The 16,083-nt window shown below is 34.2% G+C and overlaps 1 protein-coding gene across 1 annotated transcript in view; it reads right to left on the bottom strand.

Annotated features, from left to right (window-relative positions):
- Window positions 1–4,889: 4,889 nt before the first annotated feature.
- Window positions 4,890–16,083, bottom strand: part of LOC129224338 (uncharacterized) — a 43,380-nt gene continuing 32,186 nt past the window's right edge. The window contains 4 exon segments of the mRNA XM_054858779.1: window positions 4,890–5,541; window positions 9,495–9,680; window positions 15,825–15,953; window positions 15,955–16,008. Coding sequence (XP_054714754.1) covers window positions 5,368–5,541; window positions 9,495–9,680; window positions 15,825–15,953; window positions 15,955–16,008 — 543 coding nt within the window. The 3' untranslated portion in view covers window positions 4,890–5,367.

The following is a 16,083-nucleotide window of genomic DNA, read 5'->3' as shown; positions in this document are numbered from 1 at the left end:
AATCGTTTTTTTTTTTTTTTTTTGATCGGAAAACCATTTCAGCTACGTGTGAAACGTAGTCGCCATCTTTGGTCATTCACAAGATGGAAGTAGATGCGCTCCAAAAATGCATAACTTTCTAAAAACAAAGCAGAATTGGATGTTTTCTTCAATTGAAAACTGATGAAAACAACAAAAAATGGTCTGCAAATTGTTTTTCTATTATTATTTGTTATAATTTTCTTGAGAAATGAAAAATTTTGTTCTTAAAACTTAATCTTATCCTCACTGCCTCGGACGTAAATGTGATAAAAACTTTTCAATGAATTGTAGTATCATGAAGATTTATTATTTTTTAATTGTCTTCATGCAACAAATTAAAAAAAAGTTATTTCTTATTTTTGGGTATAGCCGCCATATTTGGTCATTCCCAAGATGGAAGTACACAAGACTTTTTCAAGTGCCTAAGTTCCCGAAAACGGCATTGGATGTTAATTGCAATGCAAACTATTGAAAACAACACAAATTGTGCCCTTTTTTCCGGATAATTTGTAATTATTTTCTGGAAAAATGCAAAATTTAATCTTCATACCGTTTTTTTTTGTTTTAATTGATTTAGACTCTTATGTGCTAAATACTGACTATTTTGCTTTTATTGTAGTTTTTTAAGGATTATTAATTATTTATTACTACTTTTATACTACAAATCCAAAAATCTACTTATTATTTTAAATTTTTCACTTTGTCGACATATTTGATCGTTTGCACAATGGAAGTAGACTTAAACTTCCAGAAACAGAATTGGACGTTTATATCAATGTGTAATATTGAAGATAACATTAAATGTGCAAAAAGTTATGAATTTTTGAAAATTAACTATTACTTTCTGGAAAAGAAAGTTTGAAATTTTAATGTAAGCATCCTTTAATATGTGAAAAAAAAAAAGATTATTGGCATTGGCCTATGATTGGCGGAGTTGATTTTTGTTACTATGCATTACATGGTATGCTGATTGATGCAACAAGTTAATCATATTTACACTGAAATTTAGCATTGCATTTTGCTCAATATGTTTCGTGTTACTTATAAGAACCTACTTATAAGAAAATAAAAAGTATTGTAAACCAAAAGCGGATGCTAAAAGGTTGCTGCAGGACTACAGCAAAATGCTATAATATTACACGTGACATCAAAGAAACGCTAAAATAAGTTGAAAGTACTCTGTTTTCAACAAATAGTAAACAAAATAAAACAATTTTGAACAAAATGTTTAAAAAAAACTTAAAATTTTGACAGAGAAAACAAACGAAAAAAAAACAAGTTTTTTTTCTAAGGGGAGAAGTTTCAGTTCTTCTGCATCGCTACTTTAAACAATTTTAATTATTTTGAAAATATTACTATTTAAACTTAAATTTTGAATGAAGCGAGTAACCTGGAATTTTCTAAAAAACAACCTGGAAAACCTGGAAAAGTCAGGGAACTTTTTTTAACCAAAAGTGTATGAACCCTGTTTAATATTAATACAGTCAAACCTCCATATATCAAACTTCCACACATCAAAATTTTCTATATATCGAAAAAATCTCTATGTATCGAGTTTTTTTCGAGACATTTGTAGATATTTTTTTCCTTTTTAGACAGTTTGTCTCATGAAAAATGAAGGTTAGGGGTGAAAATTATGTTTATTAAAGGTTGCTACAAAACTCATAAGGAATCTGGGGTTGAGGGGTATGTAGATAGGTCGTTGTTTCGTTCTGGAGTTCTTAAATTCCCTCAAGTTTATTTCAAATCTTAGTTGTAACCAGTAACATTGTAAAATTAGTTTCAAGTTCTCCCTTTTGTCTGTTGATTATCATTCCTATTCTTTTTAGCTGCAGTAAAAATCATTCAAGTTAAGTAGATTGATTTTTTACTTTTCTTTCGATCACATTGTCGAAATGAAAATCCCCTAATGTTGCGGATCAAGTTGAATTGAAGAAAAATGAAGATGTATGAAGGTGCAAAAATATGTAATTTCTCTTATTTTTTTAATTATTAACTTCTATTTAATCTGATGCTTGTATCAATTAGAAATTGGGTTTCATACAAATAAATTAGCTTTAATTTTAATGTTTTAGGAGACTTTTAGGATAAAATAAGATCGTTTCTGTATAGTATCCAAATTTCTATATATCGAATTTTTTCCGACAATTTGCTACTTCAATATATGGAGGTTCGACTGTATGTGCAAGTAATTTTTCATCCCCATATTCGAGAATTTATGTGAAAATTGAGATTAAGTTGGAATAAAAAAAGAACTACTCATCGAATTTTTTTCAAACTGGTCTGCAAACCTTTCCGGGGCTAAAAGAAAGATACTGTGAAAATTTCAGTGAAATCGACAGGGTAGTTTTCGAGCTTTGCGCATTCAAACAAACAGACACTTTGGCGACTTCATGTTATACTATGTAGAGATTTTATGACCCTTTTCTTAGACAACAGAAATTTCTGATTAACATAAACTTTTTTGTATTAGAATAAGGAGAGCTGCCCTAAAATTCTCATCAAAATTGATTATAATCCATTAAAGCACCATCGTTAGTTGCTTTTCTGAGGCTCTATTTCCTTAAAAGTTCCTCAAAAAGATAGCTAAAATTATGAGATAATTCTCCTATTTGTTGATAAGAACTTTTGAATGAACCAGAGGGTTCATTCAAAATCAAACCGTATTTTGTTTTCATTTTCCGTTTTTTCTTCATTTTTTTCCAGTTTAAATTTTTATTTTAAAATTACTGTCTTAAGCCTGAGGTATTTAAGTGTTTTCATATAAATAACTTTGAATGCAATCATCAGCTTTTTAGGATGTATGTAATATTAATAGTCTTTTTTTTTTTTTTTTTTGCTTCTTATAATATTATATTTGAACAAACCATTCTTTGACTTTCCTGTTTAACAGAGAAATTATAGAGGTACTTAGTTTTATATATTTTTGCAAAAACTGTATTTTGGTTATGAAAGTTTTATTTTTTTGGAAATTAAATCTAATGAATTGTTTAATTTTTATTTTAGAGCTTTTAATTGTTAAAAAATATATTTTTGTAATTGTTTTGTTTGAATAAATTAATAGTGGAAAATGCTCGATCTAATATTACTTTGTGGTTTGTATTAAAAAAGCAATTGTTGTGCTAACTATATTCAAATAGAACAAGTATAATAGTGATTTGCAATACAGGACCAAAAATACTGGCTATTTTGTAATTTTAAACATTGTACGAAAAAGATTTTTTCAACAGAAGCACAAATTTACAGTTATTTCTTTTGAGTTTCTTCCATTCTTTTGTTTTATACGAAAAGGCACTAACCACGAATATGCAAGCAATTTTTGCTTAGGCAGGCCCATTTTTGTAGTCCAGACAACTGTTATGTCGGTGGCAAAACAGGCCATTTTTTAAGTCGAATCTCTCATTATCAGGGCCGGATTTAGGGGAGGGCAGGTGGGGCTACTGCCCCAGGGCCTCCACAACAAAGGGGCCCCCACAATAAACACGTCGGTCCCCCCTCCTCTGAATACGGCCTTGTACTCCAATACTGAATACAATAAGAGAAACATGTAATGTACATTATCATTGAAAACTGTAAGTTTTATCTAAAAATTTTTGTCTTGTAGTCATTTTATATGGGTCCCTCCTGATTAGCGTAAAAAACAGGTATCCAGTTTCCTCCACGAAATGAAAGAATACATCATGTGACAAATTTTCAAATTTGTCATATGATGAAAAAGGTCACTGAATGCATTAGTGTCTCGTAAATGCCGCCAAGATTCGCTGCGTTTCAATATAGTCACCAGCATTGTGTACAACCCGTTTCCATTTTCCAACAATATGGAAGTTATAGGACACCTGCTCAGTCCATAGTTTGAATAGAGCGATCTACTGCTGGAGGAATCTCTGGAACAGTTCTAGCACAAATTTCACCAAGTGATTCCTTCTCTTAGGGATTCAGTCAAAGTCACGAAGACATAAGCTCTGGTAGTTTTGATAGAGGAAACACTTTGTTGATTTCGCGCTAGAACTTTTCCGGAGATTCCTCTGGCAGTAAAACTCTCCATTCAAACTATGGACTGAGCAGGCGTTGCCATAGGTGTCCTATGACTTCTACATTGTTGGAAACGTGTTGTACACAATGCTGGTCATTATATTGAAGCATGATAAATCTTTGTGGCCTGTAGCAGTTTTGTGTCAGGTACAAATAAATTATGGCAGTGCCAGAATTCAAGTTCTAACCCCCTTGGTTGGCCAAAGAAAGTTAACCTAGTAGCATTGTGAAGGTTACAGAAAACCTGATCACTTATTATGTGTGATGTCTAGTTAGACTTGCCCTAATTATAGAAGTTTCATATTATTTTATTCAAAATAAAAGTATTTGATAAAATCGTTGCTTAATTTAGGCTGAAGAATTCCAACACGTTCAAATGAAAAAAAAAAGCATTTTGTTTTCAAACAACTTTATTTACAGTTAACATAATGCTTACTTAAATACAGTATATAAATAAACATGCTGTTCAGCTTTATTAAAACATTGCAGTTGATTTGAGCAGCTGTAATATTTTTGATGAAGAAAAAAGTTTCTTTTGTGTTAGTCTTTTTGTTGTTTCACTGACAAATCGCCATTTTCCTTGAAAATGCTTAACTTGCATTTTTTTTCCTGTATTATATCACACTTAAAAAAATGTAATTCCAATAGAATGTTTTAAACAACAACAAAAAAAAAAAGACAGAAAGTTTTATAAAACTATACTCGTGAAAATGCATAGTGAGCAGAAATATCAGTGACACTAATGTACAAAATATTTTCAGTATCCTCTTTAATTTAATTTTCATTTTGGAAATCAGAACTTTGAGTTCATACGTTGGATTTTGTGAACAAGATCGTTTTTTTTTTGTCTTGTGACTATTTTTTAATTATACTTTTTATTGGTCCTTGAGTTAACATGTTGGAGTTGCAAGTGTCTCCCAAGACGTATATGCCCCAAAGGAGATCCAAAAAGACACATGAAAAACATTTTACGTAGTTCTCCTCGTTCCTTAGTCTCCTCCAAAAATGCATGGCAACAGGCTCTCAAGAACAAAATCTGCCACTAGGCCCTTGATGGATTAAAATTTTAAGAGGATTTATATTCAGTTTTGGTAGACTCAAGACACAAACCAAACAGAAGATTCTTGTTTAGAATTTCTTCATGTTCTGTGGAAAAAAGCTTTTGCATAGCTAATAAGCTTAAGAATTGTCTTTTCAAATTTTTTCAGTGAGGCGTTTTATTAGTTGGTTACAAAGCATTAAATATAATAAACATAAAGAAAAGGAAATAAAAATGACTGGGAAGTTTGAGCTAGAGATACTATGCCCTTCATTTCACTTCAATTTAGCTGAATTTAGCCAAGGTCTACAAACTGGTAGGCTCGGTGGATAGCTTGTCCCTTGGCGTCGTGGCAGTGTTCCATCTCTGTTACGAACTGGATATGTAGCAATCATAATTGGCAGTTGAAGGCTCATTACTCTATCAACACCTTTCGGCTCGATCTGAAACTGTGAAGAAAAAAATTGTTACCTTGGTAAAAAATAAATACATAAATAAAAATAAAGCATTCAGAGTTTTAAAATTTAGCAACTGCTCATGAAGGGCAACTGACCTTCTTCCAAAACTGGAAATATAAAACCTATATAATATATATATATACATATATCAGTAGCACCATTGCGGGGGAAGGGCGTAACACCAAAAGTGGAATTGCAAGTTCATGAAAAATATCAGTTCTGAAAATTTTACTAATATTTCAAATTATATTTACTTTATTTAGGGCATCTGCTACGTTTTGATTTTTGAAATCCATGATTTTCCATTACTTTTGCTCGTAACTTTCCATGACTCACGGGATGCAATTTTTCCAGAAAAACATTAATTTTTCACAAGAATATTTTAATTTTTGTTTTGTGAACATTAAATTGCAACCATCTGATCTATGCGTTTTAAATATGTTTTTCAAAATTCAAATTAAAGTTAACTGTCACTAGCTCAGCTACGAAAAAAACTAAAAAACAATACGTACATGCATCAGTGACCAGTGATACACATGAAATAATTAGAGTTTTAACTTCATTATTTTGCTGCCAAAGACATAGAACATTTATACATCTAAATTTTTGAAAATACTTTTTGGATTCTACTAAATCACACAAAATGTTTATGTAGATAAAAATTTACATGTAAATAAATCATTTTTTCTCCGAAAAATCTGATATAATACACATACACAATCATTTTTCAACCACTAAAAATATTGAAGAAAAAAAAAGTGTTAATTGCAAAATAATGATTCTTCAAAATAAAGGAAGTTTCAAACATGCAATAATAATGATGTAAAACTACTGGTGTACAGCGAAACATTTAAGCTTGATTTTCATTTCTTTTTTCTCTTTTGAATTTTTTTAAATAAATATTTTATTTTATGAACAAATAATGAATCCAAAAATTTATTTTTTATTTAAAAAAGCTAATGTTTTCTTTAAAAAATCTGTGACTAGCAATAATTTAGTTACTAAAATTATGTTTACAATAAATAAATAATCATAAAAAATAAAATTCATAAAATTAAAGTACTTAATAGCTAACTAACGAGACATTACCAGATATATTATGGCCAAAGTTTTAGGATAGGCGGCAAATATTGAAAAAATTCCCGAATTTATGTAATTTGCAACATTCTTGGACTATTTAAAATTTTTACCCTTGAAATTTATTCTGTATTATATCAATGTTCTAAACGTGCTTAATTAGTTCTTTAGACCAATTTTATTTTCTAAAATCTTTATTAACTTAAGACACTGCTGAAAATAACGATAAGTTTCGTGAGTCTCTTAAATCAATACGGATGGAAGCGACTCCAAATTTTCGAGTTGAATGATAGCGGCAAAATTAGAAGTCTACAAGTACTCAACTATGCAGTCAGATATATAGGAAGTGTTAAAAATAATGCTAAACTGCTGCATTATTGTTGATGTTTTTCCTGAAAAAACGTAATTTTATACCCTTTACTCACTTTTAAAGTAAAATCTGATTGAAAAAAGTCTCGATGGACGCAAACGATTTGTAACCATGGCAATGAAAATTTATCCTCTTAATGAATATTTAAAAAAATAAATAACACAAGTTAGCTTATTCTTGTTGTCATGGTAATCTGAAAAATCAGAGCAACATCAACTTTGGTCAAGTGAGAATAGTAAGCAATTTGTGATAAAAAATATAGTGCTCAATTTTTTTTCCATAAAAGACCTGTCGATTACCTATTGAGTTATCCTCCTGTAGACCAACTTGCATGAAAATTTATTCATATAATGTTTATTAATCCTCCTCAGAGAAAATCTTTTCGCAAATTAGCGGAGTCCACTACGATAAGGATAACTATCAGGAGCAATAAAATGCAGCCCGAGCACGCAGAGATCCCCGGAGATCGCTCTTAATTAAAAATGTCCGAAAATTCATCGAAGGAAGCTTCATTGTCTTTGGCAAGGCGGGAAAAATGGCGATGGATGTCCTTAATTATAGGTGAGGGAAAATACCAGAGCGATATTCTCAGCAGGAATTTTTAACCTTGAGATGCCTATTATTAAACTATGCTTTGAAAGAATAAAAATATTCTATGACGTCGTTCAGCCGATCGATAAGTTCACTTTTGACTTTTTTCAGCCATGAGGTATTGTCAGTTTGACTGCTAAGTTTAGTATTGTTTTCTATATTTAACAAAATGTGAATAGCAATAAGATGTAAAATAATTGTATGGTATGTTTTTAAAATATTTGGCAAGTCGCTACAAAATATAGTTATAATTAAACTTGATAACTTGTCTCTTTCGAAGATGTGACAGTTGCAAAAAAGTTGATACATTGTTTGAAGAAAAATAAACTACCACTATTATCCTATTGAAACACGTGTGTAAACTTTTACTGATGATTAAATTTTTTAACCTTGCTCAGAGGGCGCCTCGAACTTTAACTTTTGGGAGAGTGAAAATTCAACATTTGCCGAATAGAACTCCAATCCAAATCTGCCGAATAATGATAATTTTGCTAAATAGAACTCCAAATTTCGCCGAATTATGATAATTTTGCAGAATAAAACTCCAAATTTTGCCGAATCGTCAGACAAAACTTGCCGAATAAGGACATTTTTGGAAGGCCACAGAGACCTCCTATCGGGCTCATTTATGTTTCTGTAAGTAATTTTTGAACTAGTAACCAATAATTGTTCATACGGTTGTACAAAATTATATGTGATGTGATGTACAACAAATTATAACTGTTAATCGAAAATGGTCTGAACCTAACTCTTGAATTAGCGTTTCACCCGAGTCAACGATTGTCATAGTCCGGCACTGGTCCGCAAAAAACTTGTACCGACTTTCAGATTGATTTTCACCTGTACCTGCTATAAAAATGTTCTTATTGAAAAAAAAAAAGCACTATATGGTTCAATTTTATGCATTTTTTAAAAAAATGCTTTAATACCATACTTTTAGGGTCTGGAATCCGTAGTTTTGCTTTTGGAAGCTCATAACATAGAGGTACTCCACATTTGTCACTTTTTTTTCCGAACTGGATTTTAATTAATTTTTATAATACTCTAAGATTTTTTTCAAAGGTTTATTTGTCTATAGAGGATTAGTAAAATAACTACTTGCGTTTACATTTACATACCACCATAAATAAACGACAGGGAATGTTTTACTAAACTAATTTAGTAGTTTTTTAATATCTAGTACATTTTTTTTTACAAAAAAGGAAAAATAACACAAGTCGACGAAATGTTCCCCACCAATTTCACCGGCCCGTGGGTCGAAAGAGATTTAGAAAAGCTGTTCTGAGCTATCCAGGATTTGAACTCAAGGTAGGGATGTTCCTCATTTTGGGTGTTCGTGTTTTGGTGTTTGAGTTTGAGTGTTGGGTTTGGTTGTTCGCTCAGGTGTTGCAGCATTGGAACAATAACCTAAAGGTACCCCGTACGCCATCAGGGTTTAGGCAGAATTACATGCAATACACCGGCAGCCTGGTTATTCCATCCAGAGACTGCAGTTTCGTCCTTTCTGCTAACTTACTGCTTTTGCCTCCACTTACAAGTTGAACCGCGCTATGCCTGCGGATTCTCGCTGGTGAGTTAAATGTACTTTTTCTAGCAGTTTGTGGGCACTCTCAGCTTCAATTGAGATAGCATCTGCCTCCAACTCGGTTATTTCCTAGACTTAAACCTTCCATAACAAGGACGAAACTGCAGTCTCTGCATGGCATAACCGGGCTGTAGATATATTGCATGCACATTATTCTGTTATAACGTTTCTTTGAAACAATTAAATGAGTGAGTATGCAATTCATGAATAAAGTTACTTTTGAAAAACAGCAGGAGAAAGATTTCAAACTTCGGTGGAGAATCCTTCAGAGGAATCTGAAATTATGAATGGCAGTCAGACCTGTGAGTTGTTGAGACTTACATAAACGTCATATTGTATCTTGATTAGGTGACAACCTCGCAGGTTGGTCGGAGGAAGAGGTGGGATGTACAGTAGTTCGTTCTTCCAGTGGTCCGTAGTTCCTGCGTCTATCCTTCCTTTTTGAAGAGATGCTAACTCCCGTGTTTCTGACTGCACTATTTTCTTTTTCGCCGTGTACTGAATTGTCTGGCATGAAAAACAAATTGGAAAAATTAAACTTTCATTGCAAGTTTCCTTACGTTACACAGGGATGCCTACCTGGCGGGAGGGGGGGGGGCATGGCGCAGAATGTGCCATTGAAATTTTTATGGAGGGGGTTGTTTTAAGGGGTATTTTTTCACTTTTTTGGGAGGGAGCTCTTGCTTTTTTTGGGGGGGGGGGGGGAGGGGGAGCCATCGCGATATTTAGGGGGGGGGGTGCGCCTTCGCTCTTAGGGAGGAGGTCAACTCTGCGTTAAAAAGTAAAATACAGTTAACTCTCGATGACTCGAACAGGCCCGTCATTAGGGGAGTCAAGAGGAGGCAATTGACCCTCCTGGCTTTGTGAAATTAATGTACTTATGTATAACTGGGCGTGGTTTTAGTTGTTTTTCGGTACAATTTGCATTGAGAAGCACCCTTTGACTCTCCCCCCCTCGGAAAAAAATCTAAAAAAAAAAGACCTGAACCCGAAGTACCAAAGGGGCGGGATGATTCTAGGAGAACAAAGGATCGAGGGAACAAGCGACGAGGATCCACGTGAATGCTCTTTCCACAATTTTTTGATATTGAAGAAATTGAAGTTCAAAAAACGTAAGTTTAGACGACCTTCGATGATATAAGAATGAGGGGGGGGGGGGAGAATTCGGGGTTCAACTCCGGAAATATTTCCGAATTAAGGACCGAAATATTCACAATCGTATATGTAAACTAGGATAGGTAGTAAAGAGTAAGAAATCAAATCGCCCCTCCCTTGAAAGGTTTCTGGATCCGTCTTTGAAAATGATCATAATTCTTTGTAGAGGCAAACAATCACGGAAGAAAATCACTTGATAGAAATCTGATACTCACGGAAAAGTTAGACCGAAAAACAAACAAACAGGTTGCCTGAAGGTTTGCTACTATGGATACTAAGAATGATGATAATGATGGCGATGATAATAATAATAATAAAACTAAAACGGTAGTAAAAATAGCTGTGATAATGAGGACGATGATGATAATAGTGTTACAAATTCTGTAAATAGTAATTATTTTTATGATTAATTTGTTGTAATCGGGCTAAATTTGGCGTTTATTCCATTATTCTTCATCTAAAAATTATTGCAGTAACGTAACCTGTAAATAGTTTCTTGTAATAAATATACAACCCCCTAACATTCGACTGAAGTATATGGTCCCCAGATAACGTTTGTGAATGGAATAAAAAGAAAATACGAGAAGCATTTCGAATTTTGTCGAAACTTCTCTAGGATTTACAAATAACCTCCGCGCGTGATAAAGTTGAGTTTTGCTTTTTTAAACTGTCTGAGCCGTTAGCTCTGTTATTGTGCCTTCGCACTGTGTTTTCGCGTATTTGGATGTAAATACGTGTGTAACCGTTGAGTTTACGGTGTTTTAATTGTTATTTGCCTAACTGCTATGGTTGATTTAGTAGTTGCAACTACATTTCCTGTACATAGCTGTAAATAAATCTCCTGTGCTTTTCTCAAGAACTGTGTCATCATTTCAAGAAAATTTGAAGTTGTATCACGAACTCTTAACAATAGTAATATCAATAATAATAGCAGCAGAAATATAAGATTTGTTTCGTAAACGAACTAATAGTTACTGCGAAGGCATTAAAAGTTACTGTATTTAAAAATGATTAATCAACTTTAAAGAACTTGGATTTTTAGAAGCAGATTGCAAGCGTTATTTTTAGACAGCAGTTTGATTATTCCTCTCGAGTCTCATGTTAAACTAATGCTTTAAAAATACTTTAATAATATATTCAGGATAGCAGACAATATAATTCAGCCTTAGCTTCAACGGTTATTAGTTTCCTAAATGAGTTTCAGATAAAAATGTCAGTTGTTGAGTTTTTGCTAAAAATTAATTTCAGTAAGAGAGCTGCTAGCTTTAACTGGCGTCAATATTTTTTTTTTTGTTGTTTTTGAAAATTTCAAATTAAAATATGTGGTACAATGAGATTGTCTTTTTAGCAAATTGTTTTGACGAAGCACTCTGCTTACATCGCAAAAGCGAAAATTTGGATTTCGTCAAAATTTGAACCTTTTGATAAATAAAAGTATTTTAAATAAAAATTCATAAAAGTAATAAAAAGTATTGAACACTCGTAAGTACTAATAACAAGTGGAATTCAACAGGGGCGTAGCTAAGGGGGGTGGGGGGTTTTGGGGACACAAACCCCCACCCCCCCCGAAAAGTTAGTCTCAAAAAAAAAAAAAGAGAAAAAGAAGAGAGAAGAGAAAGGAAAAAATTCCAAGCGATTACACACACACACACACACACACACACACACACACACACACACACACACAGATATATATATATATATATATATATATATATATATATATATATATATATATATATATATTATATATATATATATATATATATATATATATATATATATATATATATATATATAAAAGAAGTAACCCCCCCCGAAAGTCGGGTCTAGCTACGCCACTGGAATTCAAAATTTAAATTAGCGAAGGGATTGCAAGACGATGGATACTCAGGGACACGAGGATCCCTGTTCTCGAAATATTTGGTTGTTATAGTAAAAATAATGCAAATGCTATTTAAATTGGCCTTAAACTACCTTTTTGAGTAATTCGAATTGCTTATTATCCTCACTTGACCGTTATTGACGTTCCGGTTCTTTTTTCAATGTTCCTACGAAATAATGTAATGATCATCTCTAGTAATATATAAGGCAAAAACACCTCATCCATATCTGTAATGTATTTCAATTGTTAACGCCCCAATCAGTTCTCCTTTTGAAACTTTCATTGACAACATCCGTTTTGTAGTCATGATCATGGTCAAACAGTATATCTATCAACATTGAAATTGCATCACTGTTACTCAAAATATGAAATTTAACAAAAAATTCTTCAAGTATTTTGGTTATTTGAAATTTTGTTCTTGAAAATATTGAATTTTAATTAGAGATTTATAGACATGTTAAAAGTCGCTTTTCTATTCCTACAAACATTTCACCGTTATCTCGCTAACAAAGGCAAGAGACGCAATCATTGGTTCATTTTCTTTTCATGCTAGTTGTCAGGCTTGATATTCATTTGTTTTTCGAAATATTCAATGAACCAAAAAGTTAAAAGAATATGAGTGATGTCAACGTACTGTAGAATAAAAATATTTTACTTTTGTGCTGTGTAGCGACGCTTCTCCTTCGCAGTGGTAGAAAGTAGTCAAGTTGCCAAACGCCAGTATGTCCCTAATACATACTACGGGTCTGATAAGTTGAAACTTGACCTTGTTTACTTCTCTTTGAGAAATCCAGTGGTAAAGTGATGCAATATTGGTGTGGATTTCAGTTGGAATACCATCACGAAACAACTAAGAAAGTAACTCAACTGAACTCGGCACACCAATAACATTTCCCTCACATTCCAAAAAGAAGTAAAAACTGTCGAGTATTTAGTTTCAAGTTGTCAAACCCAAACTATACTCTCTTACCGATTCCGGATATCCCCAAGATCCTTCAAACCGAAACTCTTCGCAGCAAATATTTTCAGTGTAAAGCGAACGTTGACAGTCCTGTGATAGCCAAGAACGGATCCAGCTTTTGGTTTTATAGGGGTCATTTCCCGGAGAGGAAGGTCATAAGTGTCCCTTTTGCGTATAAATAGGGAGTTTGGAGTGAATATTTTGAAATTTTGAAACATAAGGTATCAATACGAAACCCAGTCGCTCAGTGGTAGCGCTTTCACGCCAGGTGAGTGTTCTATTCCCGGGTCGGGCATGGTCAACTCAGCCGTTCGTCCCTTCGATGGGTCGATAAAATGAGTACCAAGCGTGCTTGGGAACTAAACCCTGGGGGTTCCGCGTTCGCTAACCACCTAATCGAACTATCTTCCCTGCACCTCAGAGTCCTTGAACAGGAAGACTGAGAAGGGCACAGTAGGACTTGGCCCTCACGGACTGTCATGCTACTGGGTTTAGGTAGGTATCAAAATGCAGCTTTAGGATTCCATCACACAAGGCAACTTAGTTAAATCAACTTTCGAACAGGTGGTTATTAGAAAGTGTAACCAGGTAGAAAAGTGAAGGAATCGCCTGCCATCCTTCATACGGCAGCGAACTGTGTCTGGTGTGCCGCACACACCAGGCACGTGTGGTAGCGGTACATGAGCCGATACCATTCTCATCCCAACAAGTGTGATCGATTTTTTAGTAGGCTAGGGGGCTCTGCCTCCTGCTCGCTAACTCTCGCCAACTCCCGAAGATTGTTTCGCAATCTTATTTGATTCGCAAAGATTTAAATCGCCAGTTAGAAAGAAACAGATTAAAAACGCATTATAAGCTCCCTTTGGGACAAAAAGCACCCCTTCCCCGGGTTTCGAAATAACCTGTACCAACTTGCAGAGCCGTAAGGGTTAAGGGGCTCCTCAGCATTGCAAAACTGCAGTTTTGTACGTTTGAAAAGTCGCTTTCATATTCGTGGTCTCTAATAATATATTTTTCTCTTTAACTCGGGACTTGAATTGAGTTGAGCCTAAGATTTTCCGTTAAAATCGAAACTCTTTAAATTTGTGAATAAGAAAGAAGAAACAAACGGATCGAAAAGATGTAACTATGGCAACGCCAAATAAAACATCGATAATTTGAATGGAAATGTGAACTTGGTTAAAACTGCTTGTAACTGTTTTTTCTTTGGAGATAGAAGCTAAGTTTTTCGACCATGGGTCGAGTGTTAGATTTGGAGTAAAAAAAGCTGCTCTTTCCAGTGGCATCAAAAAAAAAAAAAAAAAGGCACAATTCCTTTACTTTTTACTGATAGATTTAATGAAGAAAGTGGTGCCTAAGTTTTAGCTAAGCCTAAAAAAAGTTCGAGCTAAAAACGCAAATAACTCCCGCCGTATTTAATTTAGAGCATAGAAACAAATAGCGTGGAACGTGGAAAATTCTAACCTTTCCAACGATACATAATATTAATGTGTGCGAGTAATGTGTCACCCCTTTAATGGGCAATAATAGGCAATTTACACAAAATTTGAGCTTGAAAAAAATTACAAAAAAAAAAAAAACTAATTCGAATTTTAAAAAACAAAACCCCAGGTGCAAACCACCAGGACTTGAAGTAATTTTGTACACAATTTCAAGGCTGTAGGTGCTATGGAGTCTCCTGGACGCAGGCCCGCCAAGACTTCCTTTCAAAAAATTTTTTGACCTTACTTTTTTTTTTAATATAAAGAGATTACATTCATCGGGACATTGCCAAGTGTTTGCTCTACACACGAGTAAATTAGCTGACAGTCAACTCGGTTCAGTTTTAAAAGCGTTGTGTGTGTGTGTGTGGGGGGGGGGGAGCAACTCCACGAATAAATTCGGCTTATTACAAGAAAAGTTGATTCAACTAAGTTGCATCATGCGAAGACAACAAGAAATGTAAGTCAGCTAGTTGACAAGCAATTTTTTCGAAAAGTTGATTCCACTAACCGTTTCGTGTGTAGGAAGCCTTAGGGTATTTTTGGTTACTTAAAGCTTAGATTAAATCATTAACACATGGATACTGCAAGTGGGTGTGGTTGTGGACGCGGGAATCTTCGCAGGGGGAAAGTGAGGGGAGACCACGTGACTCCGTCCTTAGACGGAAGCAGTTTCCCATGTCTGAACTAAATCTCGCAGGGATAAGAATAGTCGTCGATTTTAATTTTTTACCTTATGCCTGAAATATTTTGGCACATTTCTTTTCTGTCACCCGCAAGCGCATAGTTTACAGATTCATGAAAAAGTTTTTTTTTTTTTCAATTTCGACAATAATTTGTTGAGTTATGCCGATTTAAAAATGGTTCTAAAAGTTACGCTCTCGTAGAATACCGACAGCGGAAGAAAATGCCGAAATCCAAAGGAACGGTGACCGAACCACGTGGTACATGGCGGCGAAATTATTTGATCTTCTCCCCGGATCATAAAACTTATCACTTTACTCCTGCTTCAGGGCATACAATGGTGACTGAATGGAATAGTTTGTCTATTTCTCAATGGTTTAAGTCTTAAAGGGGGAGGGGGTCATGTTCCCTATGACCCCCCTTCTCTCCACTAGATCTGCACTTGATTGTAGCTAACAGAACTAGGTTGTTCAATTTATACTAACCTCGGTGAGAAGAGCTTTGGTCCTGTGAATAGCAACACCGCTGCCATTGTCGATGGTGGCAGACAGCCGTATGCTTTCTCCGGGCACATAACCACCTCTGTCCAAACGAACTCTGCAAGATACTGGCCCCCAAATTGATGCAAGGAATGCCTAATTCACCTTCTAGCTCACAGTGGAATGGTTGCTGGAACAGAAAAAATAGTTCATTAACTGAAGCGAACTCTTGTTCAAGTTGTCCTGTCGTTTAGGAAGCTTTTGC

Source organism: Uloborus diversus, chromosome 6 (genome assembly GCF_026930045.1).
Source record: "Uloborus diversus isolate 005 chromosome 6, Udiv.v.3.1, whole genome shotgun sequence".
In the NCBI taxonomy this organism is placed as follows: domain Eukaryota; kingdom Metazoa; phylum Arthropoda; class Arachnida; order Araneae; family Uloboridae; genus Uloborus; species Uloborus diversus.
This window is presented reverse-complemented; position numbering and strand designations above follow the sequence as displayed.